This window comes from Halictus rubicundus, chromosome 2 (assembly GCF_050948215.1).
Source record: "Halictus rubicundus isolate RS-2024b chromosome 2, iyHalRubi1_principal, whole genome shotgun sequence".
Classification (NCBI taxonomy): domain Eukaryota; kingdom Metazoa; phylum Arthropoda; class Insecta; order Hymenoptera; family Halictidae; genus Halictus; species Halictus rubicundus.
This window is the reverse complement of record NC_135150.1, coordinates 21,663,255-21,689,078: the sequence shown is the minus strand read 5'-3', so window position 1 is coordinate 21,689,078 and position 25,824 is coordinate 21,663,255. Positions and strand designations below refer to the sequence as shown.

Below are 25,824 nucleotides of genomic sequence, written 5' to 3'. Positions count from 1 at the left end.
CGAGTATCGTCCATGGAGACATACCCGAGCCGTGTTATGTTTACAATCCTCGACATTCGAGGCCTCTCGATCTTCGTGACCCTTCACGGTGTATACCTCGCGGTAGTGAGGCTAATTCCGCGACGTTTATCATCCAGGCCTTGGCGACATACATAGAGAAATTACTGTACAACTATAGAATTAAATTTCAAGCGTTACTCGAGAATTTCCTGTATTAGGACTGAATAAAATTCTCATTGTTATTGAGGATGACTGATAGACACATAAATATAGTTAAGGTTCTATATTCAGTGAACGACCCTATAATAATTTACATTTGATAAAAGACATTTAAATTGACATTTACACTCGAACTCCGGCGATGTGTTAAGTGGGGAAAAAGGGGCGCAATAATTTTTGTCTGATCGTATTAATCGTGGCTCGTTTGCCAATTGCAGAATATAATGGTCCTCGCAGTGTCATGCTGCTGCCGCATCTCTCTTTGTTACCGGTTTTTTGCTCTCGCTCTTTCGCGCGTTTTATAACTGGATTTTTGTCAAAATTACTTGGCGCTGCGCTCTCGAAAAAGGCTGGAAATGGACTGTGCCGTCGGTTTACGGACGAATCGTGTAGCATTTAAAAGGTGCGACGGAGTTACGTACGTTTTTTCGGGCTCACGCCGCTGCCGATGGCCCGTTAATGTTTCGCTGACCGGCACACCATGCTCGGATTTGCCACGGTGAGATCCTTTTTCATGGAGCCTACCCTTTGTTCGGCATTAGTGGCGCGTTTAGGTACGAGGTTTTCAGCGGAATTTTGCGAATGAAGAGCGTTCTGATGGACCGGGGGATATTCTCGCATTTTTATACATAGACGAATTGAATGCGAACTTTTGGCTTCTGCCAGACAAGCTGATCCTCGTTTGTACGATTAGGTAGCTAATCATTAATTTTCCTATTATTTCGATATTTCAATATTTTGGTATTTCGATATTTCAATATATCAATATTTTGTTATTTCAATATTTCGATATTTCAATATTTTGGTATTTTGGTATTTCGATATTTCGATACAGTAATATCTCTATATATGTCGCCAAAGCCTGGATGATAAACGTCGCGGAATTATCCCCACTACCGCGGGGTATACTCCGTAAGGGGCCGCGAAGCTCGAGGGGCCTCGAACGCCGAGGAGTGTAAACATAACACGCCTCGGGTATGTCTCTTGGATGATAAACAACACTGGCAAGACCCGTATTGTTGACAAATATCGAGAATTCACTGTATTTCGATTCTCTCAATCATTTTAACACGTTAAGCGACCAGCCCGTTTTGCTTGTCGTTCCGTTCAGGCGCAGACTCGGTCGTGTTAACGGATGATTTTTAAAAAATCCACACCTTTGTTTACGTTGTTGCAATAAATTACATTGACTTTTTTATATCATATTCTTTTTCTGAAAGCATTGACTGAACAAAAATCGATGTCCTCTAAGCGAAATCTTTAGTGTCACAATCAGTATGCAAGGGCAGGCCCTACCGGTGCTGTAACACGAACCTAAAATCTGAACGGAAAGATATAGCCCGACCGGCGTGACACTTAACATGTTAACAAGTAGAAAAGGAGAAAATAGTATTTCAAAATTCTTTAAATGTTTTCCCTGTTTTGTATTCGATCTATTCGCTTTCATTATACGTGCATAAAATCCACAGTGTATGATAAGAAACAAAAGTAATTTTATTACTTGATTTTATTACTTTCCTATTGCACTAGTCTTCGAACTGTCTCAACATCTAATCTTTGTAACACTTCCGTGTCTATCGTCCTTCCAACTTCCTCAATAATTACCACAAGCAATGGTCTCGTTAATTTTTTCCTACAAAGACATCACTTTAAAAACACATCTACCTCGATCTCTGCTTCCTCTTCTCACAATTACAGTTTCACCAACTCTCCCGTTCGCCAGCAGCCGGAAAACGATCAAACAAAATCGTTTTTCCTCGGCAAGGACATCTTCCGCAGGACGAGACCGCGGTCGTAGATAATCCCCGGTGGGATTCTCGTCGTGGATCGAACGTGCCGAAAATTCGCGCGGATTAAAAGGCAGAATAAAAGGGAACGAGGAGCAATCTATTCCGCGATACTCGCCGGGAAAAATATCCGCAAGGACCGTGAGGAGGCGGGTGGTGGGGGTCTCTCTCGCTTGCGAAGCTGCGATTTCGGTGCTTCCCGGCGAGAGAAAGCGAGCGAAAAGGAGAACGGGAGAAAGAGAGAGGAGGAGGTCGTTTAGATAAAAGGAAGGGAACGGGCACGATATTGCAGGCGTATCTCGGCGCTCGTCCTGGGACCAATACCCGTTTCGAACTCTTTCCTGCGATTCGCAACGAGATTCGAACCCTTACGAGGCGAGAACCCATTTCTTTCTCGCCGTCTCGCTCGTACTTGCCTCGTAAAGCCTGTGTATCCTCTCTTTCTCTCTTCTTCCCCCCCCCCCTTCTCCTTCTTTCTCGTTTTTTCTATCCACTTTTTCCCTTCTCTCTTTCTCTCTCACAGGATCCTCGGATTCCTCGACAGACTGCCGAGTCCTCGGCAAATCCTGACGGCGCACGGACGTTCCAGGGATTCGCGCTCGTTGCGGAAATTCGATGGTCCCGTGAGTGATCGCGCGACGGCCCCCGCTCTTTCCTCTTATTTTCCGATCAGAATTGAGCGGCTCCGCGCGATTCGCCTCGAGAAAATCGCGTGCGGAAAATCGCAAATTTACGGTGAACTGCTTGTTCCAATGCCCGGCGCAACGGGGCCCCTTTCACCGACACTTCAATCCTCGTGCGTTCTATTTCTGGAAGAGATTATGGGTACTGGATAAAAATGTATATTATCAATCTAGGGGTCCTCGTTTTCGACCTTCAATTCTGACACCAATTTTTCAATTACGTCAATAATTTTGTATATACTTTTCTGGCAATTTTGGCGCCAGACGAGAGCTACATCTTTCCAGAATATCAATGCAAAATTTCATTGAAATCGAACAAATATGTTGGTTAAAATACCTATGACAAAATCAATAGAAACATTAGGGGAATTTAAGGACGTCATTGTTTTCAATCTATTAACCCTTTGCACTCGAAGCTGTGCGGAAAGTAATTTCGTTTTTTCCCAACAGAGGACGTAATTGTAGTTTTTCACAGCCAACTTCACACTTAAGCTGCATTGTCATGAGATATTTTGACAACTGATATAGCAAGGCTTGTTTGTGGAAAAGTTTGTTTCATTCTGTGCAATAGTTTTTGTTTGGTGCCCTATCAAATATGGAAAGTCGAAAGCAGCATTTTCGGCATATGTTACTAGTTTTACCATCGAAAAGGTTTAAATTTCTGTTTAAGCAACAAAAAAAAAATGATTCGATGTGCATGGAGAAGATGTATTGATAGAACACCAATGCCAAAACTGATTTGCAAAAGTTCATTCCGGCAAATTTTTATGTTGAAGATGCACCACGTTTTGGAAGGCCAGTTGAAGCTTATAAAGACCAAAGTGGGTAATTGGGTAATTGGGTAGTTTGGTATTGCACAAAATATTTATACACTATAAGAAAATCGTATTCAATTTTCACCAAAAAAAAAAAAAAAAACGAAATTACTTTCCGAACAACCCAATATCTTAACTCCAAAACGAAACATTTCTTCCGACCTAGAATATTACTCTTGTATATATATATTTTTTCATGTTATACGTACGAAAATGGTGCGATTTACTCGTACAATGCTGAAATGTTTAGTAACTTATTAAATACAAACAAATTTAATAATGTAAAAAATATTTTGAATAATGATACAGCAATTCTTAGTGACGTCTTACAGTCGCCATTCGAGTGCTAAGGGTTAAGACTGTTAAAGAAGAAAAGAATGATATATATGGTTACTGTTTCTTGCAATTGATGCCAACAACCATTTCGAGAGACACGGTTCTGAGAAAAGAGCGTTTCAAGTTTGAATTTTCTTGAGTTTTCAAAAAATACCTGGGGGACACACGTACGAGGTCAGAGGCATTCGCAAATACCAGGACATCAATTTTTGGACACTGCTAGACCAGAACCCCGTGCCTAAAAATATTTCGAAAAATTTCCGACTCTTTGTCTATATATGTCCGCTTATCACCCGTTTGTTTCTGCAATGAATGCGTAAAATGTAGGAGGTTCGACGTACTCTTGCGAACATTTCGCCGTCTCTCAGAGAGCCAATCGCCGTGTGGCTTTTCTCGTTTCGTGTTCCGCGGCGATCATCCTTCATCTGAACTCGGAGGATTACGAATCGCTACCCGTGGGAGCCGACGCACCTGCGGATGCCTCTAATTGCACCAACTTCGGGATTTTCGCGGAGACGGTTTTCGAAATTCGAATTTCGATCGCGTTCGTGGCGGATTTGCGGCGGAATCTCCCTTTGGTCTTTTTTTTTTTCTAGCCAGGGAACACGATAGTTTTGGCAAGTTAACAGAGAGACGCCGCACTGTGCTGGACCTTTCGAAAAAGTTGGACAATAATCTGTATTGACTTGAAAATTTCATTCGCGAATAGTTAGAATTGAATACACGGTTTTTTCAATTAGGATCCAAAGCATAGATTCATGTGTTCCCTTGTTCTGTTGAATTTGACTGTCTCAAAAGTGTATTTCTTAAATTCTTCTATTTTAATCAGGTATTAGATACTTGGTGAACATTTTGAACTTCCTTGAAAGGGGTGATTCCTGAGGTCATTTGAAGTAACTTGTTCCTTTGCGAAAATGTTACCTCAAATGACCTCACGAATCAGCCCTTTCAAGGAAGTACAACATTTTTGTGACACCCCATATACAGGGTGTCCGCCTATAAATGTCCGAGCAAATATTTCGTAAGTGGTTGAAGTTACAAGAAAGTTTAATAAGACCAATTTGCACGGTTTTAAGTCTACTATAATGTGCATGTAAAATATTTTTTTCACCCTGCGATTATAGTAACAATTGATTTTCAAGACACACATTCTATTCAAATTCAACACAGTCCGACGTATGTATCATTGAATCCTCGGAAATCAAAATCAAGCGTACCCGCGCGTCTTCGCAGTTTTCCCGATAAAAAAATCTCCTCGAAAATTGTTGAAAATCTGGAAAATCCGTTCGGAAAGTTACAGAGACGGGCGGTCGGTATAATAAACATTGCCTGGGGAAATTATTTCGCGGAACGAGTCGGGGCAGCACACGGAATCCATCTGGCAGGCAAATTGCAGCGGCGCGAGCTTCAATGCAACCTGATTCCCCGTATTTTCGAAAACCCGTTGATATCGGGGGCGCGTGTACACGGGTGCATTGTTGGGCGTCTGGAATTCGCCGGCGTCGGGCGAGCCGACGATTTCGTATCGTCCGCAAAACCTCGCAAAAAATGTTCGAGTGGCCGCGAGAGAGAGAGAGAGAGAGAGAGAGAGAGAGAGAGAGAGAGAGAGAGAGAGAGAAAGAGCCGAACACCGGAACCGTCCCGCAATTTCCCGTGGCACAGAGCCGCGAACCCCTATAATTTCGCCCGCGCTTTCGGGGGGTCTGACGATCGTCGAAAGCGCCCTCTTCCTCACAAATTTTCCCTCTTCTCTCTCCTCTCTCTTCCTTTCTATCATACTCACTGTTTCTCCCTTTTGCCCTTCGTATCCGTCCCTTTCTGTCGCGGAGGCTCGTTCTCGCCAATTTTCGCCTCCGTCCGCGTCGTCGGCTCGATCGACGTTCGCGATAACGAAATTCCCGATTCCCGGATAATTTTCGCGCGAGGCGAAGCTGGGTGAGGCAGGACGAGGCAGGGCGAGGCGGGGCAAGGAGCGCACGTGAAGTGAATTCCGCGTCGCGGTTTCCTACGTGCGAGCACGCTTATCGGGAACGCATCCGCGCCATTAACGAGACTCCTTCGGCCCCGCGGAAACGAACGAGACGCCCGCACCTCTGACTCCCACGCGACCCGGAGATCAACCAGGACCCGGCGAGATTGCGCCGGAACTGTGCTAATTAGACCCAGAATGCTCGCGGTATAGTTCATGGAACATCGGTGACACAGATGTCGAAACTCGGCTCAGCGAATTTTTGTTCCGGAAACGCGCCGAACAATCGTTGTCTTAACCCCTCAATCGGAAAAGTCGATATCATTGGTGAATAATAGCTTTTTATTTGAAAAAAGTGAAAAGTGGCGTACCGAATATATGAATGTCGTTTGTTTCATTTTTTTTTAATTACATTTTCGGGTATTCAAAATTATCCCGCGGGCGTTGCACCAACCCTTGACTGTCGCGGACTAGTTTAGGGGTTGAAAGATACAACAGCACATTAATACATTAATATAAAAGTTTTGCTAATTTTACGATTTTCTTAAAGAGATTGAAATAAACAATTTAACTATGCCTGCCTATTCGTTCAATTATTTTCAGTAAAATTTTTATCCAACAGAAAACAAAATATGGTGCGTCTCTCCCGGAATTAGAATATATGGGTTTCGAACATAACTTGTCGAAACTATCCCGCGAGGGCCGTGGATATGATTATTTGTGTACTCGTCTTTTTTAGATTTTTCAGATTTTTTCGAAGACTGTCGAATACAGCGGTTCTGACCGTAATTTGTTGAAACTACCTCCGTAATGGCCACAGACACGATTATACCGGGCCTCGTCGTAATTATTAGTGGACTGCAGATTGTTACGAGTCTTTAACTCTTGAGAGCTCTCAGAAGGCTGTCAAATAAGCATAACTTGTCGAAACTGCCCGTTGATGGCCGCAGACACGATCGTATGTGAACTCATCGTATGCTGTTATTAGTGGAGTTTCGACATCTCTGTTCTTGAAATAGCTTTTTTATTATTTTCCGTTGAATTTCAACGGTTCGCACACATCCCAATAAACGTCGCATTTATCCGCACCGCAGGACACAGTTTGCGAACAAGCGAACACAAATTACAAGTGGATATTAAACCTGTTTTCGACAATACTGAATTTTTCATGCGATCGCGAATTTCGTTCGGCTACGTTTGTAATAAATTCATAAAGAATCGCGGTCCAGTGATCGCTTAAACTCGATCATATTGCCTCCAGCCTCTCATTATCTCGCTCTCTTTCTCTTCGTGCGGCGTCCCATCGATTTGCAAAGTAGAATTGAACATCGAGAGGGGGCTAATTAACCGGAGCAAGTGATTTCGACAAACGGGAACGAGCATTTGGTGAAAACATCGGATCCGATCAATTATTACCAAGAGATAGAGAGGAACAGAGTCCCGGGCTTTCGAAATTAATTATACACGCAGCGAGTTATTAATTAGTTGGCGAGAGGTATCTTGATCAGTTCCTGGCGAGCCTGGGGGCCGTCGGATAATTAGAGAAATTTAAAAAAATTCGATTTGGTATACGGAGGTTGTTGCGGAACAAAGAGCAATCTAGGGGAGGAAATCGCGCGATTCGAGGGGGTGGGCTCGAATTTACCGGGGTCTGACGTCCGTTCGAGCGAAAATAAAAATCCGAATGGGGGGTGGCTTTCTCGTCTCCTCCGACGATGCCTACAGGGTGCTAAAAAATAACGCCACAGTACATCAGAATGCTCCGTTCAAGCGTGACACCCCTACCTTTTTCAATTGTGCAATATGAAATCATTTAATACATCGAACACAGTGTGCGTAGATTTATTAAGCGTAACCAGCCCCCCTCCCCACTATTTCTTCGAATTGTGAAAAATAAAATCATTCGGTACATGGTACACAATACTCAAAGTGCCACGTTCAAGCATCACTCCGCAACATCTTCTTCAATAATGAAAATGTAAAAAATATATCAGAAGTAATTTGAATGGTATTAATTGGTCAGTACCTTGCAGGTATTTTTTCAAATGTTGTTTATTTCTCGCAGAAGAAAACATTTTCTAGTCGCATCTCTCGCAATGTCTGCGCTCGTCCACGAATTTTCTGTTTAACCTCTGCTTTTAGGGTGCAAGGTCATTCGAAGGTCACCCCAGACAGAAGTATACCATACACTGCTGTACTGACGATACTCGATAAAAAGAAATTGCAATTCTTCCTTTCTCTACGAAGGGGTTAAACTTTGAACTGACTTCATTTTGTTCGCCAAAATCGCTTAATTCCGTGTTCTGTGCGTCACATCAGGGTCGAATGATCTTTTGAAACGCCCTGTATACCGTTTAATCGGCCAATGGCGAATCACAGGAGAGCAACGCCCGCCGGCTAAGGAAATAAGTAGAGACGAAAATGAAACGAAGATTCGCTCCCCCGTTTTATCTCCGTTCTCCACCCATCACCCTAGTTTTTCTCGCTGATGTTGGAAGCCTCGGCTCAAAGTATCCGATATAATTAAGCATCGAAGTTCATTGCTCTCTCTTTCTCTTTCTCTCGTGCAAACAGCATTCGCAAAATCAGCAGGATCGCCGGAGAATCTGTCGCAACAGAGCTCTAAAAGTATCCAGTACGTGTTACGTTATAAAAATCCCACGATTGAACTTATTTAGCTTCGATAAAGAAATACGTTCAATTATTTCCAGTAGGAGCATGTTCGTAATTTCAAGAAATGTAAAATAAACGTTTTGAATAATTGGTCTGAATGGAGCAGGGATCAAAAATAACAGTTATTCTAAAATTTTCTACGATAAAAATCATTAATAAATAGTTGATTATTATTGCAATTTAAGGTAATCTACACAAAATATAAAGAAAAAAATTCGAAGAACAAAATGATCAAAAATATCGATTTTATACTGTTTGGTTACAACTAACAGTTATTAATGTCTAAAAAATTGGATCCTCATGTGAAATTCATTGAGAAGGTTTCGTACAACAAGACGAATCAACAGACCATAAGAACAACACAAAATCTGGACAAAAAATCTTTCAAAATTTTTTCTACTGGCAAAATTAAAAATATAGACTCCCGTATTTATCAAAATTCGTTAGGGTGAATAACTCACGCTGTGCCCGCAACTCAGGTTAGCGTTGAACGAACCTTTTCTGCTCTAAAATTAACGTTAGATGATTTGCGGTGTAATTTATTTTTTGTCAGATGTTTGTCACATTAAATGATTGTAGCAATTAATTTTATGAATTCAAAACTTATTAAATAATTGATTGTCTACTATTTGAAAGTTGTACTATTTAATAGTAAGTACTACAAATTTCCTTCATCAAATGAACTTCTTTCATTGATAACTGTTATAAGTGATCGAAATGATTTTCTCTCAACGATAACATTTCCCAACAAGAGAAAAAATTTTCGGCTACTTATAATCCTTACTTGTAAACAATACGATTTTAGTCGATAAAATACTTATTATTCCATGATACCATCATCATACCAGTTATGGTCCCTGGAATGAAGTGCTATCGATTCTTTCGTAGCGAATTTAAAAAAGAAAACATGGTTGTAAATGTCGTCGGAGTACACTTCTTTCAATTTTTCGTACACGTATCGACCATTCATTCGGCGAATCAGAAACTACACTGGAATCCGGACCTAACCCGTGGCTCGTTAGCGAGATCCGTGTCTGCGGAACCAGTTTCGCGGACCTTAAACGGGTTCCAAACAGCAGAAACGCGATCGTAAAGACGACCAATCTGGGATTAACGTTTCGTGCGCGAATTGACTCTTATGCTTGACATCGGTGAACATTTTACGACTAATAACAAACGCGTACGGTGAACCAGACACTGTATAGGCGCGTTATGGCCGTTTCCGGTCCGCGGGTAACATTAAAATGTAAATTCCCGTATCGTTCCCGCTGATCGTAAATAAGAGTGGAAACCCTTCGGATAAGGCTCTTATCTTAACTGGCCCCACTCTCTCCTCCCTTTTCTGTGTTTATCGCGCAAGTTTCTTCACCGGAGCTCAATTATGTCCGAAACGCTTGTAATTCCCGCGTTTCAGCATAATGAGGCAGCTAGCGCAGCAACGCGTTCGCGAACCGTTCGAAAACACTCGTTTCCTCCGAGCTATCCTTCGTTATTGAGCGGGCTCTTTTAATTTCGAATTTAAAGAACACCGCCGCGTGTACCACTTGGAATTATCGGACGGAGATTGCCGTGTTTAATTAGAAGACTGTGCCAGAGCCTTGGGAACGCGTTCTCCGTGTCTCTGCTTGGCGAACGCAGTCGATGACGATTTTCTGCTCTGGAATGCTGTTTTCGTTCTGTGGGCGTCGATACGGTTTCATTTTGACGTTGAGCTTCGTTCGTTTGACTTACACCGCACTCTAGTTCAGTGTAATTTAGCTTATATCACAGCTCCGAGCAGGTTTATGTAGATACTTGAACTTGACATTAATTAATATTTAAATTGATATTTAAATTAATATTTTCGTGGAGACGTAGAAACGTTTGAGTTTTTCCGCAACAAAAGGTATGATCACTTTCTCACTCTTGACACAGTATAAAACATTTTTGTCTCGGAAAAACGAAGGGACTTCGAAAGTAGAAGATGCAAGCTTTCAAATGAGACACGATAGAATATTCTACGACGTTTTTTCATGAAGTTATAAAACTTTGAATATGGGCAATTTTCGAACGAAAAAGTGATCCTTTAATTTTGCACGGCAGTGTATATATTCAGAGACATAAATTCTTCAAATAATTCTCAAAAGTTGTAGATCAACAAATTTGAAAGAAATAAATGTACCATACCATATACCATGCAATTATACCACGCAGCAGTGATTGATTAATTGTACAGCCCGTATAAAACACTTTAGAGGTCGTTTTGAAAAATGTTCCGGAAGAAGTCGAAGAACCAGAAGATTACGAGATCTGGAATCGAGAATCGAGGAGGAGGGATCGTTACGGTCGAATCGACGGACTTAATCAACGGGTTTTTGGACAAAGGAAAGCGTCGAAGGAGCCATAAGCGGCCGCTTTTTCTTCAGGGCACTGCGGCTGACACGCATCGGTCCATATCGTTCGCCATCCATTCCGACCGGCTCCGAAAATTTCCCCGTTTCACCCCCCCCCCCCACCCCCACCCCTACCGGATATAAATTCCCGATCGACGCTTTCAACCGTTATACATCGGCGAATATAGCAGAAAGGGGTTGATTCACGGGGTGCTAACGGAACGTCCTACCCTCGCTCTGTTGCTCGGACAAACGACCGAGCTGCTAGAGAACCGCCTTCTTCCACGATCTCGATGGAGATCCTGACCTGGCTTCGCTGATCGATGCTCAAATCAAGAGCCAGATCTCTGGTCCAGACTCGTACGATTTTATACGAGCGAATTACTACACACATTCCCAAGGATATTGTACTTCCTTGAAAGGAGTGATTCCCGAGTTCATTTGAAGTAAATTTTTCCTTTGCAAAAATGTTCTTCACCATTTTGTCGAGGAGTTATATATGAAAAACGCTGACCAACCAGAGCGCGGCTACAGTAGACAGATTCCGATTCGGCCAATGACCACGTTCGGCGTGCCGTAATACAATGGAGTTGTCAAATTTTATCAATTTTTAACGATTTTTATGAATTCTACATAGGGTAAGGAACCCAATTACTGTGGGGGTACCAATTACTATGCCTATATTAATTCTACATATTTTTAAAGTATAATGAATATTAAAAAACAGATATTACATTTTTATCATTAAAATTAGTTAATGTGTAAGTAATATAACATTTTTTTAAACATTCGTTATGCTTTAAAAATCAGTATAATTAATCTAGGCTGAGTAATTGGTACGCCCATAGTAATTAGGTCCCTTACTCTACGAGGTATACATGCACAAACGCGTGTATGCGAGTGCATATCAGAGCGTGTGTGAGTGTGCGAGGATGTATTTTTTATATGTGTGTTACGAACGCAATGAATTCATTTTTTTGATGCGTCTATATACGTATAGATTTGCCGGTCTTCGAGAGATTAAAAAATAATTCCGCAAACCACCACACTCCGATACCTGAAAAACCGACGTTCCACAGCTCTGAAAGTGTACAGAGCATATGAGCCGTTGAGCAAACCCCTGTTCCAGACCCAGCGAGCCAGCCCCTTGATTATGGTATTCGTTTCGAGGGGGATGGTTCTCCAGAAAGAAGCCAGAGCAGGCATTCTATTAGCAGGCAGCAACAAATAGGAATCCACGGGAATCCCCCAGGCTTATCGGTACGAGATTCATCGGGTGTATCCCTTTGGTCTGGTAAACAGGGGACGTTTTTTTCTGAAGCAACCCCCGGCCACCTCGTTACCCCTTCCAATTCGCTGAACGTTCACCGAGGCTCGTCGGATTAAACGCCTCTGAAGCGACTGATCCCCGGAGATTTTTCGGCAAAACCATTTCTCTCTCTCTCTCTCTCTCTCTCTCTCTCTCTCTCTCTCTCTCTCTCTCTCTCGAGTACGAGAGGAACCGCTTCCGTGAATCCGCCCCCTTTTTCGCGGCTTCCGCGTAATCATATGATTTACATTCAAATTCTCCCAAACCGCCGCGCGCCGCTCGCAACACAGGCCGTTCCCCGTCGAAATTTATTCGGGATTTCGCCGGGTTTGCGGGAATTCGCCGCGGGAAGAACAGTCGCCTCGATTTCGGGCTGCGTCGCCTCTTCAGCGAACCCAAAAAGAGGAAAACTTACCCGAAAACGCCTCCAGGGGATTCCCGAACCGTTTCTCGGGCAATGGAACTCGGACAAATCGAACTCTCCCGGTCGGAAGCGGCTATGCCGTCGCTCGAAACGAGCCACATTGTTGCTGAATAACATTTACACAACTGGCGAACGACCGGACACGTTCAAACGACAGACCTCAAATCCTTCGTTTCACTGTTTCTGAGACTCTTTCGACATTTCGGTGGAAAATACGTCAGTTTTCCTCCTCCTGTATTCTGCAAAAATTTCCTGGAGGAAAGTGAACAGAGGATTGTAAAACTAGAGTCTTCATGTTTTAAACTGAGTCCAGGTTTATTCCTGTACTATTTATATATATTTATACACGATCAAATTGCACGCTGAAATCTATGAAATTCAAGACGAATTTTACTGTTGCTCTAGGTTCCGAGATTTAAAAAAAATGTGTTCCAATAATCTTGGGGGGTTGTTTTCAGCCCCTTCAGATATTTTTCGAAGAACTATTTCTTAGAGCAGGTTTTGCGGGTCCTCGTTTATTGACTCGTCGTTTCGTACCGGGGACACGACTATAGCGACGCGTGGACAGGATTTCGACACGTGGTTAGGGTTTTATTCTCTGTTCCGGACCCGTAATTCGGACAAGCGAACGATGGAACGAACGTTTGACCGTTCGACTGTCGATTTTTGGGACTGCGCAGCCAGTGGCTAATGGAATTCGGCTGTAAAATGGTTTCCAATCAAGTTATTGACATTTTTTAAACCGGGAGCTGTGTGCGCGTGACACGGGTTTTCTATTCGATGGGGAAAGTTAATCTCGTTTGCCTGATGTCGGGGAAAAACGGATTTTAATGGATCTTATGGTGGCCGGGAAAGGTTAATTCGCAACTGATGAGATTTCCTAGCTCCCGCATAACTTAGGGTAATTCCGGGAGAGACGCACCACATTTTGTTTTCTGTTGGATACAAATTTTACTGAAAATAATTTAAAAAATAGGCAGGCATAGTTCAATTGTTTGTTTCAATCTCATTAAGAAAATATAACGTAAAATGAGTAAAACTTTTATACGAATATATTAATATGCTGTTAAAAATGTTCGAAAAAGTGCATCTCTCCCTAGGGCCTGGAGTTAGATGCACTCCTTTCGTTTATACCTTCTTCTCCCTATTTGTATTGTTTTTTTTTCTCTACCACATGAGAACACGTAGTACATGTTTCATGGAGCCGTTTGAGGCATTCTAAACAAGAAGTCCAGTCTACTTTAGATGTGGTTGAATAATAATCTTCTAAACATTCAGTACAATAATTATTAAAATCTACTAGCCAGCCGTTTTTGTCAAAAATGAAGCATCTCCTTTTTCATTACCTAATTACAGAGCAATAAATATAAATTAGTTAGTTTTAATTAATTAAAGTGTAAGATGTTAACAAATAGTGTGGTAAAGAACAAGTCTCAGGTTTAATTTATAGCTTTTTAATTAATTGAAAAAAGGTGCTTCATTTCTTATAAAACCGACTGCCTAGTGCATTTACATACATTAATGGTGCGTCTCTCCCTCAATTTAGGGACCACTTACCAAAAATATTTCACCAGAAGTTTGGAACACTAAGAAGTTTTTATACTTCTGTTGCACGTAAATAATACAATACACGTGTTCTTCGTTTTGAGATTATTAACAAATGTTAAAATGTTATAAATGATAACAGAAAAACAGTTGAGAATCGTCCGGCATTGCCACAATAAAAACTGGTGCATCTCACCCTATGGTGCGTCACTCCCGGAATTACCCTAAATCGTTACTTTCCATCGAAATGTGAAGCGCAAACTGTGAATCTCCATGCAAAATAAAAATTAAATAATAATTCATCACTTAAAAGTTCTCGAAGAGCACAGAGACTCGAAGGAAAATGATTAAGAGCCCTTTTAATTCGTCTCGCGTATTCGGAAGCCTAATCCGACGCCACCGAGCAAAGAAAGTGTTAAAATCTCAGTATGAATAACGAGACAGAATGATATTTCTGCTAGTCGAATGGAGAAAATGTCGCTGTTTGTTGCGAGAGAAACAGAATCGCAGAAGGCAACGTAAGCTGATGGCGATTTTCCCGCGGTCCATTAAGATAATTAAGATCCCGGGAAAAATGTGTATAGCTTCAGCACACTGTTTACAGTATTCGCTTTTGTGTAAGACGAGAGACGTCGACCGCTTTTGAAATTTTTTAATTAATTACTGAACCGTGCAGAGAGAGAGAGAGAGAGAGAGAGAGAGAGAGAGAGAGAGAGAGAGAGAGAGAGAGAGAGACTGTAAGCTTTTGCTTTCCTTCAACCCTTCACTGAATTATTCTTCAAGAAACCGTTGTTTATCTACCGATCGCTCTGAAATATTAAATCCTCCTTTAATCTTCTGCTTGACGCGTCCGGCATTCAGTTTTTGTCCCGAAGAACGTCTGAAGGGTAATTGCCTTATTCCATCTGTATGAAGGGGCTCCGGCTGCGATGCAAAAATGAATGAACGAACTTGTAGATATTTTATTTTGTAAGATGAAGTAGAAGATAATCATAGTCAACTCGAGATTTCCCTCTTCGTTGCTTCTTCTTTTTCCGACGTTCTCAAGGGATGGAAGATTCTTGCAATTTGTTTTCTGTCTTCTTTTAATTGAATTTCATTTTGATGAAGTCGACTTCTTAACAGTAGACCTACGAAGCATTAGGCAGCGATAGAGCGACTGTTCTATGTCACTTTGTAAAAACACGAAGAACGAGTTCATGTAAAGTTTTAACAATTTTTATCACAGCATACGTCCAAAGAAATAAATTTAATGAATAATTCTTCGCAAATACATGTTTAGAATGTCAACAATCGTAAATCTACACTGCCATTGCCAATTACTGAACTTATATACAGTATATGTTACATGTATTGCAATTGTATTGTAATATGTTACAAAAATCGTACAAAATCCAAACAAATGCAATTTTGCCATTTTTCTACGACGTGCCAGTCGTATTTAATGTTCGGTACGTTCAATGTTAAAAAATGTACGGTACATCTGGCATTAATTAAAATAAAAAGGTTGCGAGCAATGTTAGGTACGTATGAAGGAGAAGCTGAGAATTGCAAGGTTCGAGAGGCATTCGGAATCGAGGCTCGAATAAATCTGCAAAACTAATAGAGAAATCTGTTCCGGGGGATCCCAACGGTAATCAAGGGGCCGACATTATTATTCACGTGTTTAAGCCTCCGGCCGGCGTTCCTCATCGTTTGTTAAAATGTATACAGCGAAATAAGAAGGAAATAAGAGTCTCCACGCACACTATCGGAAGTTTGGATGCGCGGGGGCGGATGGAACGAGGACGGTGCTCGAGAAAGAGAGAGGAACGAGCAATCGAGCTCCCGGGATGTCTTGAAAATAGAGAAAAACGGGTAAACCGGAAGTCGATTGCTGTCCGTTGCCGACGGAAGATATTTTTAATATCCGGCGTGGCTTCAATCCACTCGTCTAACCCCCTGCTTCCCTTCCTCTCGCTCTCTCTCTCTCTCTCTCTCTCTCTCTCTTTCTCTCCCATCCCCGTTAGGCGGTGTGTACACGAGGAGAAAAGGGGGTGGCTTGCGTCTATAAGGAGAATGATCTCGAATTGAAATTGCACGGAAATTTATCCGGGATCGTGCCGGTATATCGAATCGTCTCAAAGTTCTCGATGAAAAATGCCACTCCCTAACGTCCTGGGCCAATTCCGCGACCATAACTCCTCGGAACCGTTGCCTTCTCAGAATCTTTAAAAGACTGTCAAATATAGGGGGTACATAAGAATATAGGTACGTAATATTATTTTTTTGTTATTATTTTAAATTGCACCGACACATTTTTGCCAAAATAAAAATTCTTGGAATCAATTTTAAGGAACAGAAATTAGGTGAAAATACATTTCCGTTTTCAATGAATTTTAATAAGTTGAGAGTAATATACCAACATTTTTTTCATAAAATGCAGCCTACTAATAATGAGTGACACAGTCTGTAGAGGCTGTTAGACAAATTAAAGTCTACTTAAGAATATCAAAGGATTCTACTCATTTTTACCAGTCGCTGGGCGATCCCTACGTCTGACCACATTCAGTATGAAACCACTTAAGCTCTCTCCGAAACGAATGCATAAACGATCAGCTTATCGCTAGATGCACGCTAGATCTGCGGGAGACGCGTCGTGCCAGACACGCATCGGAAATCGCATGTACGACCAATGCACAAAGACAGAGGGGAAGTGCATCGGAAAGGAGGGTGGGTGGCATTACGGAGAGAGGATGACGAGGGGGTGGTCGGTGTCATTAAACGAATGGAGCAGATCGTATCGGCGGATCGAGTCGCATGAAAATGAGCGCGGCGCTGCGCTGCCGCGGAAAAGATTAATCAAAACCGAAGAGAGAGAGAGAGAGAGAGAGAGAGAGAGAGAGAGAGAGCCGCGCGCTGATGAAAACGAAGGGCCCGTAATAAATTTCATGCGACTCGTGTAACATTTGTGTTAATTTCGGAACCCACCCCCGTCGACCGACCCGCGGGATTTATGAATTTCTTTCTCATTAACGCGGCCGGGGCACACTTCCCTGCACGCACATACACATTCCCTGCCCCGCGAAAGTATACGAACGTTTTTAATCCTTTCCGAATCTGTCGCGTAAATTAACACTACCATTGAACGATATTCGTCAACAGATTTTCTTATCAAACTTATCTGTCCGTAATATTAAATTTTACGATTCAATTTGTCAAGCTCTTTGAACGATTCACCTACATTGCTGGAAATAATTCAAACTCGAAATTAATGTACGTTCTTTAATATTCTGCGATGTTTTCCTTTTTAATGACAGTTTCAATCGGAAAATATTGGACCGTGATATAAATTCGTTCGGTTATCTTCAATTCTATGAATTTATGCGTTTATAACAAAAAATGAGACGAAACACGAAATAGTGAAAATATCAAAAGATTATAAAAATTCTAATTTATTATTTGTGACTCATTGAAATTATTAAGGGAAGATATAAGTGTCTGTGCAGCTCCTGCTTCTTGCAAAGGATGCATAACATAAAGATCCGCAGTGTAATAATAATGAACACGATCGAATTAACGTTACATATCGAACGCTTTTTTACGATCGCAACGAAGAGACGGTTCGCGAATTTTTGCAAGGCAGTGTACGCGCGACTACACCGCGGTGTTCGTTCGCGGGGGTGGAAAAGGGTTGACGGTTGTGTAACAGGGGCGAAAAGCGAGGGGCGTCGCCGATTTGGGGGGTGGTCCCGACGACAAATTGCCGATATTTGCGAGGCAATACGTACTACACGCGTATCCGCGCGTGTCGCGCGGAACACAGATTTGCAGGCGTGTTCTCGCGCGGCTCTTAAACGACCATTCGATTCTACGCTCCGGAGATCAAACGCGGAATTTTCGAGCGCCGTGCGAACATGCCTCGGGACATCTACACACGATTGCGTTCGAATCCGCGGCAAGGATCGCTGTATCTTGAATGATTCGCTTGCAGAGTTCTCCTGTATTAGCTCGCGAGGATATTGAATCCCCACAATCGATAAACTCCTCGCCTCGGTGAACTGCCGAATCCGAAGATAAGTGAAGCATTTCGCATGTTTTAATATCGTGACATATTTGGGTTATCGACGTTTCGACAAGACAATTTCATTGTCTCTTAATTTACACCATTATTTTCACTTGTCACCGATTTTAGCGACGGTCAAAATGTTTTTCTGAGAATAAATTTGGCATAGAATTGAACATTAGATTCTCCACTTTACAACAGTACTTGGAAATTTGATGTACGATTTTTTGTCATCGTTTTATTGAACTTCGAAACAGAGAGTTCTTTAACCTCTTGAGTACTGTACGCCACTAGAGTGGTTTCCGTGGAAAGCTTCAGTTTGAACGGTGCGGACCACTATAGTGGCTTTTGTGGCATTCGCGGCCAGGCGCGCCGTCCCTGGGAGACAGAGTTGCGGACAAGCGCGCTGTACTAAAGAGGTTAAGAAATATTCGAAAATTAAGCGTTCCATAATGCAGCGAAAACTTTCCTGACTGTATATAAGGCTTATAGAAGGTATATAAGGTTGCCTAAATCATCCAGGTAGAACCTGAGAGTCTCATTAAATTTTAAAAAACAGAAAATCGATTTCTTTCCTGCCAGAACATACTAAAAATGAAAGGAGGAAACAAAGTGAAACTTTCTTTAGAGAAACGTCACTATGGTCTGGATGCTGAAAGATCAAATTCCTGGGTGGATACCCTTTGTCCCGAAGGGGAAGTCTTCTTCAAAATCGAAGAGCTCGGAATGCGGTCGCGGAAGACCAACGGAGAAATCTGGAGCGGTTAACCGGGCGATTGCGGTGGAAATTCTTGCGATGCAAACGAGCGGAGGGGCGTCTCGAAACTTTAATCGCTCGTTTCCCTCTTTCTCGATCGTTTGAAGACAACGATAGGATGGGAAGAGCGGAAGAACAATGGTCGCGACCGGTAGAAGACCGGAGGAGATCGCTCGTTACCAGCTTTAGCTTTCATTAAATTTTGTTCACGCGGAGCACAGACAATTCAGCTCTTACGTTAATAATCCGTACATAAATTTTACTGACCTCTCAGGATTGTAATGTGGCTGGCAGTAGTCGGGGAAGAATGTCTGAAAATTGTCGTAGACGTATTCCCAGAAGTATAGTGTCCTCGGTGATGATCGACTCGCCATTGGCCACGAGTTGACAACGTAGATCGTTGCTAGAAATGAGTAAGATAACGAATTAGGTGAGTTCGGTTTTTAACCGCTTGTTCGGTCTTTCTATGAATAAAAGAGAAATTATTTTAGAAGTTGAAAATTTTTAATCAATTGAATCTATTTCGTGACTAAAATTGTGTCAATCGATTGTCGACAATTTTCCATTTTCTTCTGAATCCAAAAACCCTTTTATTTCATTTGTTTTTATGACTTATCATAAAAATATTATTAAGGACGTTTCAGATTAATAGAAGAGCTGCTAAGACCCACCCATCCCATATGTAGAATAGGCTCATGCATATTCACGCAGTTAAAGTATGGCAGTTCATTTTTGTATTTTTTTTTTTTTTTGTATTTTTTCATTTTTGTATGCACTGTATGTAGTTCTAGGTAGATCTGAACGGATTTGAACGTTTAATGAGTTACCTCAGTATCATTATTTGAAATTGATCTTCAGTCGTTTCAAATAACCCTCCAGCATAATTTCACGAAGCACGAATTAAAAAATCCTGTTACATAAAGCGTTTTGAAAGTGGGACCAACTGCGATTGCACGGGACGGACGTTTTCGAAAATATTTTTGCTGGGAGCCATTTATGGTCGGCACACAGGAGTGATCGACGACAGTATTCGCGGCGCAAATGTTAGCCGATGGAATTCCAGCATGGTCGTGGGACAACTGTAATTCAATTCGATTGAAATCGCGGCGCAAACAGCGGAGACGCGGCTACGCTAACGCATCTAATTATTAATAATACGACGAGTCGTGCCGTACTCGCAGACGGATAGCTGTTTGCGCCATCGACACTCGGACGAGATTGGTTGCTCTCGGTGGTTCCCTATGCCCGTCGCATTACGGTTACGGTGTTCGTCGCTTATCAATGGACACCATTCGGATTGCGTCCGCTTTGCGGATCGAATGCGTTCGACTATGGGACTTCCCACTACCCACGAGAACAGAATTGTGGAATCCTCTGAAATCATCGTTCCATCGCTACGTGCAATAATTTGCATGATTAATTTTTTTATGGTCATACTCGGACATATTAGTAGCCCCATCAATGAGCAATTTTAATCCCACGCACTAGACCATTCAGTCAGACTCGTGATGAAGATTTCGAACATAACCTACAAGATACGTGTATCATCAATTTCCCTTAAACGGAAATAAAGTTCTGTTTTATTATTGTCCAGATACAGGGTGCCCCACCTAACTTGAGCATCTCGAATGAGATGTTGACACCGAGATGATGAGAAACGTGTTTACAGTTCTTAATCAAGATTCAAGTAATAGCCCACTTCGAGTACTTGTTAAAATCAAATTTCATTCATTAACCCTTAGCTCTCGAATGACCACTGTATGGCGTCACTATAAATTGCTGTATTATTGTCCAAAATATTTTTTACATTATTACATTTGTTTGTATCTAATAAATTACTAAACATTTCAATATTGTACGAGTGAATTGCACCATTTTCGTATGTATAACGTGAAAAAAAAATATCTAGAAGGGAAGGTAGCTCGAGCTTGAGCTACCGTATCGCGATGGTGAAAAATATGTAGTTCCAGTTAAAAAAATTCCGATGAAGTCTCGAACAATATGACCTTAAAATAACATTTGTTGTTTTCCTCTGACATTTTTCCCTATGCTATAGAAATAAGCGAGATGTTCGAGATGCTCGAGTTAGGCCGGGCATCCTGTATATTGGGGAATCGCCTAATCAAGCGTCGGAGTCACGGAAAGGAAAAGAAATCGCGGCAGGTGGATCGCGGCGCTGATTTCGAGGCGGAGAGACGGGCTCGCTGGTTTCCCGTGTGTTTTACGAGGCCCGCGCGGTCCTGCTCACGAAATTTCCTTTCTGCTGAGGCCGTGGGTATGCCGGGGATGTTTCCGGGACGTTCAGAGGATTGCGGGGGGTAGGTTGGCCGGCCTCGTAAATCGCGGATCTCGATCGCGACAGGGGTCTCGAAGATACTGTACCGCGGTCACGTAGCGACCGTTTCAAAATCCAATTTGTCGTTGATGTTTCGACGTCGGTGCGCCGGGGCGCGATTACATACAGGACGAACTCGTTAAAGTTCGAAGGAACAGGACCAGGTAGGAGTTGCGTCGGGGGGGGGGGTTGTTTTCTAAAGTGGGAGAGAGAGGGAAAACGGAAGGGCTAGACCTAAGGAAACGAAACACGTTGCAGCAACACCGACAGGGGGAGGCTCTGCAATCCTGACGCGAAAGCCAACCGAAATACTGAAACATGTAGCACACGGCTAACCGGGGGCTGGAGCAGGCTAACCGACACCCCTTCCCACAGGGGGATGAACGGCGAATCCGCTCGGGCGCCCGTAAAAACCGCTCGTAAAGCCGAGATACCTTCTCGAGGTGAACGTGGCTTAATATCGAACAGATCGAGCGAATATTGATCGCGGGCCTCTGCCCCCTTCCGCCGCGAAATTTCCTCCCCGTCTTCTCTCTCTCTCTCTCTCTCTCTCTCTCTCTCTCTCTCTCTCTCTCTTGCTAGCCCCGTTCGCTTCTCGTTACGGAAATTACCGGAGGTTCTAACCCGGAGACCCACCTAGGGGATGGGATCACGGATCCACGCTATTTGCTCCCGACTTTTGCTTGCCGGAAATACTGATCGAGATACTATTCGTCTTGTACCGGACCAAGCGCGGCTCGCCCTCTTCTAAATTGTTTCGGGACTGGGGAATTTACTCGGGATCGTTAGCTAGTGGATTTTCCGCGGGTGCGGTGATAATGATTGACTGGAAGTCTGTGGAATTGAAAATCGTACCTGGTTTTACTAGTGGATGCCGGGAAAAAATGGCCAATGGAGTCTTAGAGAAATGAAACAAGCCTGACGTCCTTCGAATCTCTAGTTGAAACGGTGATTATGAAAGTAGTCGAAATTCCAAACAAATTGTTCTTTTTGTTTGCTATGTACAGTGTTTTCTCGATATATGTCAATAACACGGATCTTACCAGCGACATATATCGTCCAGGAGATAGTATTCCAGGAGTTTACAATCCTCGGCGTCCGAGGCCTCTCGAGCTTCGTGGCTCCTCACGAGGTATACCCCGCGGTAGTGGGGATAGTTTTGCGACTTTTATCAGCTGGGTATTCGCGACATATATCGAGAAAAGATTGTATTACGCAGACTAATTTTAGTAATCATTATATGGCGAATCGAAGTAATAAATTTGGACTCGTTTGAAGGCTCGAAGCCTCCACTTCCGCAGTCCTGTATTAGGTGCAAAACAGTTGGAGGCTTCAAGATTCAAAATGAGTCTCGGTATAATGTTGTACTATTTTTCTCAACGGAATTATCACAGTTCAAATATCGACAATTTCTCGAGCAATTTAGTATTCAAATTCGGTTGTATCCACTGTATCTACTATACTAAAGAGGACTGTATGGTATTGGACTGTTAAAAGGACTGTTGAAAATTCCGATGATAGATTATGGATTTAAATTTTCATGGAATAATGAGTTTTCTCGAAGAAAAGTTCAATTTCGATATTCCTTCAAGTCTCTGGGGACTCTTGGAGCCGAGGGGATGAATTCGGGGAATGTTTTACTCCCGGGGTAAAAGTTTGCTATTGTTACGTTAGTTTGATATTGTTCGCCGTTGTTCTCCGAGGACGACGCTTTTCACCAGGGAACAGCAGAGGAAGCGTTTTAATCCTTTTATCGTCACTGTTGACCCACCGGCGTTTTCATCTTTTCTATCATGCCACACGGTCACCCAGTTTTTGGCGACCTGGTTCTGTTCTTTATTCTCGCGGAACCTTTCTAGATTTAGGAAAAATGTGGCAAGCCTCACGGTAATATCTGTGTCCCCCCGGTGCGGAAAGCATTAGGTACTGCGGCTCGTTTCTGTTGCTAAATTATGAGCTGCCTGCTGCTGCCTTTTAACGCTTTTAACGGACCTTGGGTATTTTTAGAAATGTTCCAGATTTTAGTGTTCTGGACCATAGACGGCCTATCGTTTAAAAATTGGTGTAATTAGACTGCGGATTTTTATGCAAAGTAAACATACTTATTTCTTCTCTTAATCATTCTACTAAAAATAATACAGCGGTATGTTCAAATTCTTTAAACGCTTTTTCATTTGAGGCACCGGTAAACATTTCTGAACCGTTCTTCCAAATATTTTTTCATTACGAAATTAATTTTTCTAGATTGCGACAATGTCGCATTCTTCTTCGCTTCGAGTGCAGAGGAATAAATGCATAAAATCCGTATCAGTTGGTGTCACTTTTAGCGGTCGATACGTCTATTGTTAATCTGTGAGCGAATATGAAACGAACATAAATCCTCGGTTCTCCATCGAGGAAACGAAATGGCCGAGAGTGGAAATTTGCTGGGTGATTCAGGATGGATCGGAATTAAACTAGAATTCCACGTTTCTGCAAACGTTCGTGTCGCTCACCTCTGGGCCGGTTCTGTCTGTTACAGTCAAATATCTGCGAGAGGTGACACCGTACTTCAGGAAGGCTTCGATCATCCAGGAAGTCGGCTGGGAGCTGCAGCGCGGCTTCCTCAGCGCGACGCCCCCGCCGCCGAAGTCACCACCGCGAGCGGATACTCGTTATCTGCCGTTGCAACTCTGCAGACTCACCAGGGCTCATCCTTCCTCCGATCCCGGTAAGTTCCGTCTTGGAATGCCTCTAACTGCACCGCGATCGATTTCAACGACCTACTCGCCGGAGAAGCTGCCGTACACACTGGTCCACAAGTTTTAAAACTGGACCTCTTCACACAAATTTTTGTCAACTCAATGTCCCAGTAATAGTACGTGTACTCTGGTTCACGAAAGTATTCGAACGCCCTTTAAAACAATACTACTTTTTTTAAAAATGGACCGAACCACCTGACTTTTTTTGAGCATTTAGAAGAATTTGTTTAGCAAATGACGTGCAAGAAAGATTTTGAAAAAAGTAAAAGAGCAAATAAGAAAGGCACCTTCCAAAACTTTTTTACTTGAGCCTGTAATGAAAATTTAAAATATGCGTTTTGTAGATTCTATGTTAGTAATACACATATTGAAAATTTCATCGAAATCGATTGACGAAGATAAAAACGGCACGCATCGAAAGATTTTATAATCTGTGGATGTTACGCAGAAACTGATCAAAAGTGAAAAACTACGATTTTCACCACTTTTGACTATAATTTGTAGCTCGTCGATTTCAATGAAATGTTCAGTATGTGTATCACTAACATAGATATACAAAACGCATATTATAAATTTTCATTACAGGCTCAAATAAAAAAGTTTTGGAAAGTGCCTGTTTTATTTGCTCTTATACTTCCTAGCAATTCTTCTAATTGCTCAAAAAAAAGTCAGGTCGTTTGGTCCAATCTAAAAATAATTGTACTGTTTTAAAGAGCGTTCGAATACTTCCGTGAGCCTGTGTATGTACATTCGTTTTGGGAACGTTCTTTCGATGTTCAATTTATTTAATTGTCATTAAGTGCCTTTGTTAAAGACGTTTTTATACCGAATGTGACAAGTTGAGGAATGAAATGTGCTGTGGCAGGGAAATGCCAAGAAAATTGAATGGTTTGTCAGTTTGACTTGAATATGACATAACATATTTCTTGGTTCTACATCATTTGGTTGTCCTGCAACAAATCGACTTCAGAACCAGCTTATTCTCAATACAACAATACAAGTTATATAATATTAAATTATATTAAAAGAGGATACCCTGGAGGGTTAAAATGTTCTGAAATCGTTTGTGCCACTACGAAAGTGTAAATCAACACCCCCACCAAACCCAATCCAGAGAAAGCAGAAAAATTTCATCAACTGGAACAATTTTAAAAATTCACGCGAATAGAAAGGGCGGAGGAGGGTGAGGGGGATAGGTTGGCTCGCCTAATCGCGGCGAATACTTTCGCGGGCCGTCGTTCCATTAGACGATAATTGACTGTCAAACTCGCGGGCACATCGTGCTCGCGGTCGTTCGACTGTAATCCCAGAAACGGGTTAATTGCGTTATGGCTGTCATTATCTCGGTCGCTGAGCATGCAGTTCTCGGAACGGTCCTAGGAGAAGGGGGTTGGTAGCCGAGACGAAAGAGGTGGTGTTCGGGGGGGGGGGGGAATCCTGGGTTGGGCGAGAGCTGCACGTAATCCCGGCAACGTTCCGCTGAAACGTTTACTTCTAAACGTGCGGGGCAAGAGAAATTCACCCCTCCGGCCGGTTATTTGATTTCCCTGTAGCAACGGACGCGGGTGGTGGTTATAGCAACGGGGGTGGTGGTTCTCTCCTGGCTTTTTTTACGGTCAACGGTGCACAGGCTCCGGCACTTTTCCGAAAGAGCTTGAAAGCGGACGCGCGCGACGACCGTCAAAGCGAAACGGAGAGGAACAGCGCGGATACCCGCGAATCCGCTGGTTGTCGCAGAGCGAAGCTGAGCGAAGCAGAATGAAGCAGAGCAGATCCTTGGATGGGCTTCTCTTTAGCTTTTGACGGAAGCCCGG

General features: G+C 42.5%; 1 protein-coding gene across 8 annotated transcripts in view; it reads left to right on the top strand.

The window, feature by feature from the left end:
• Syn1 (Syntrophin-like 1) overlaps window positions 1–25,824 on the top strand; it is a 566,536-nt gene that overhangs the window by 344,211 nt on the left and 196,501 nt on the right. For all 8 annotated transcript variants that reach the window (XM_076805932.1, XM_076805931.1, XM_076805938.1 and 5 more), the window contains one exon: window positions 23,791–23,979. In XM_076805932.1, the coding sequence (XP_076662047.1) occupies window positions 23,791–23,979 (189 nt within the window). The remainder of the gene's footprint in view (window positions 1–23,790; window positions 23,980–25,824) is intronic.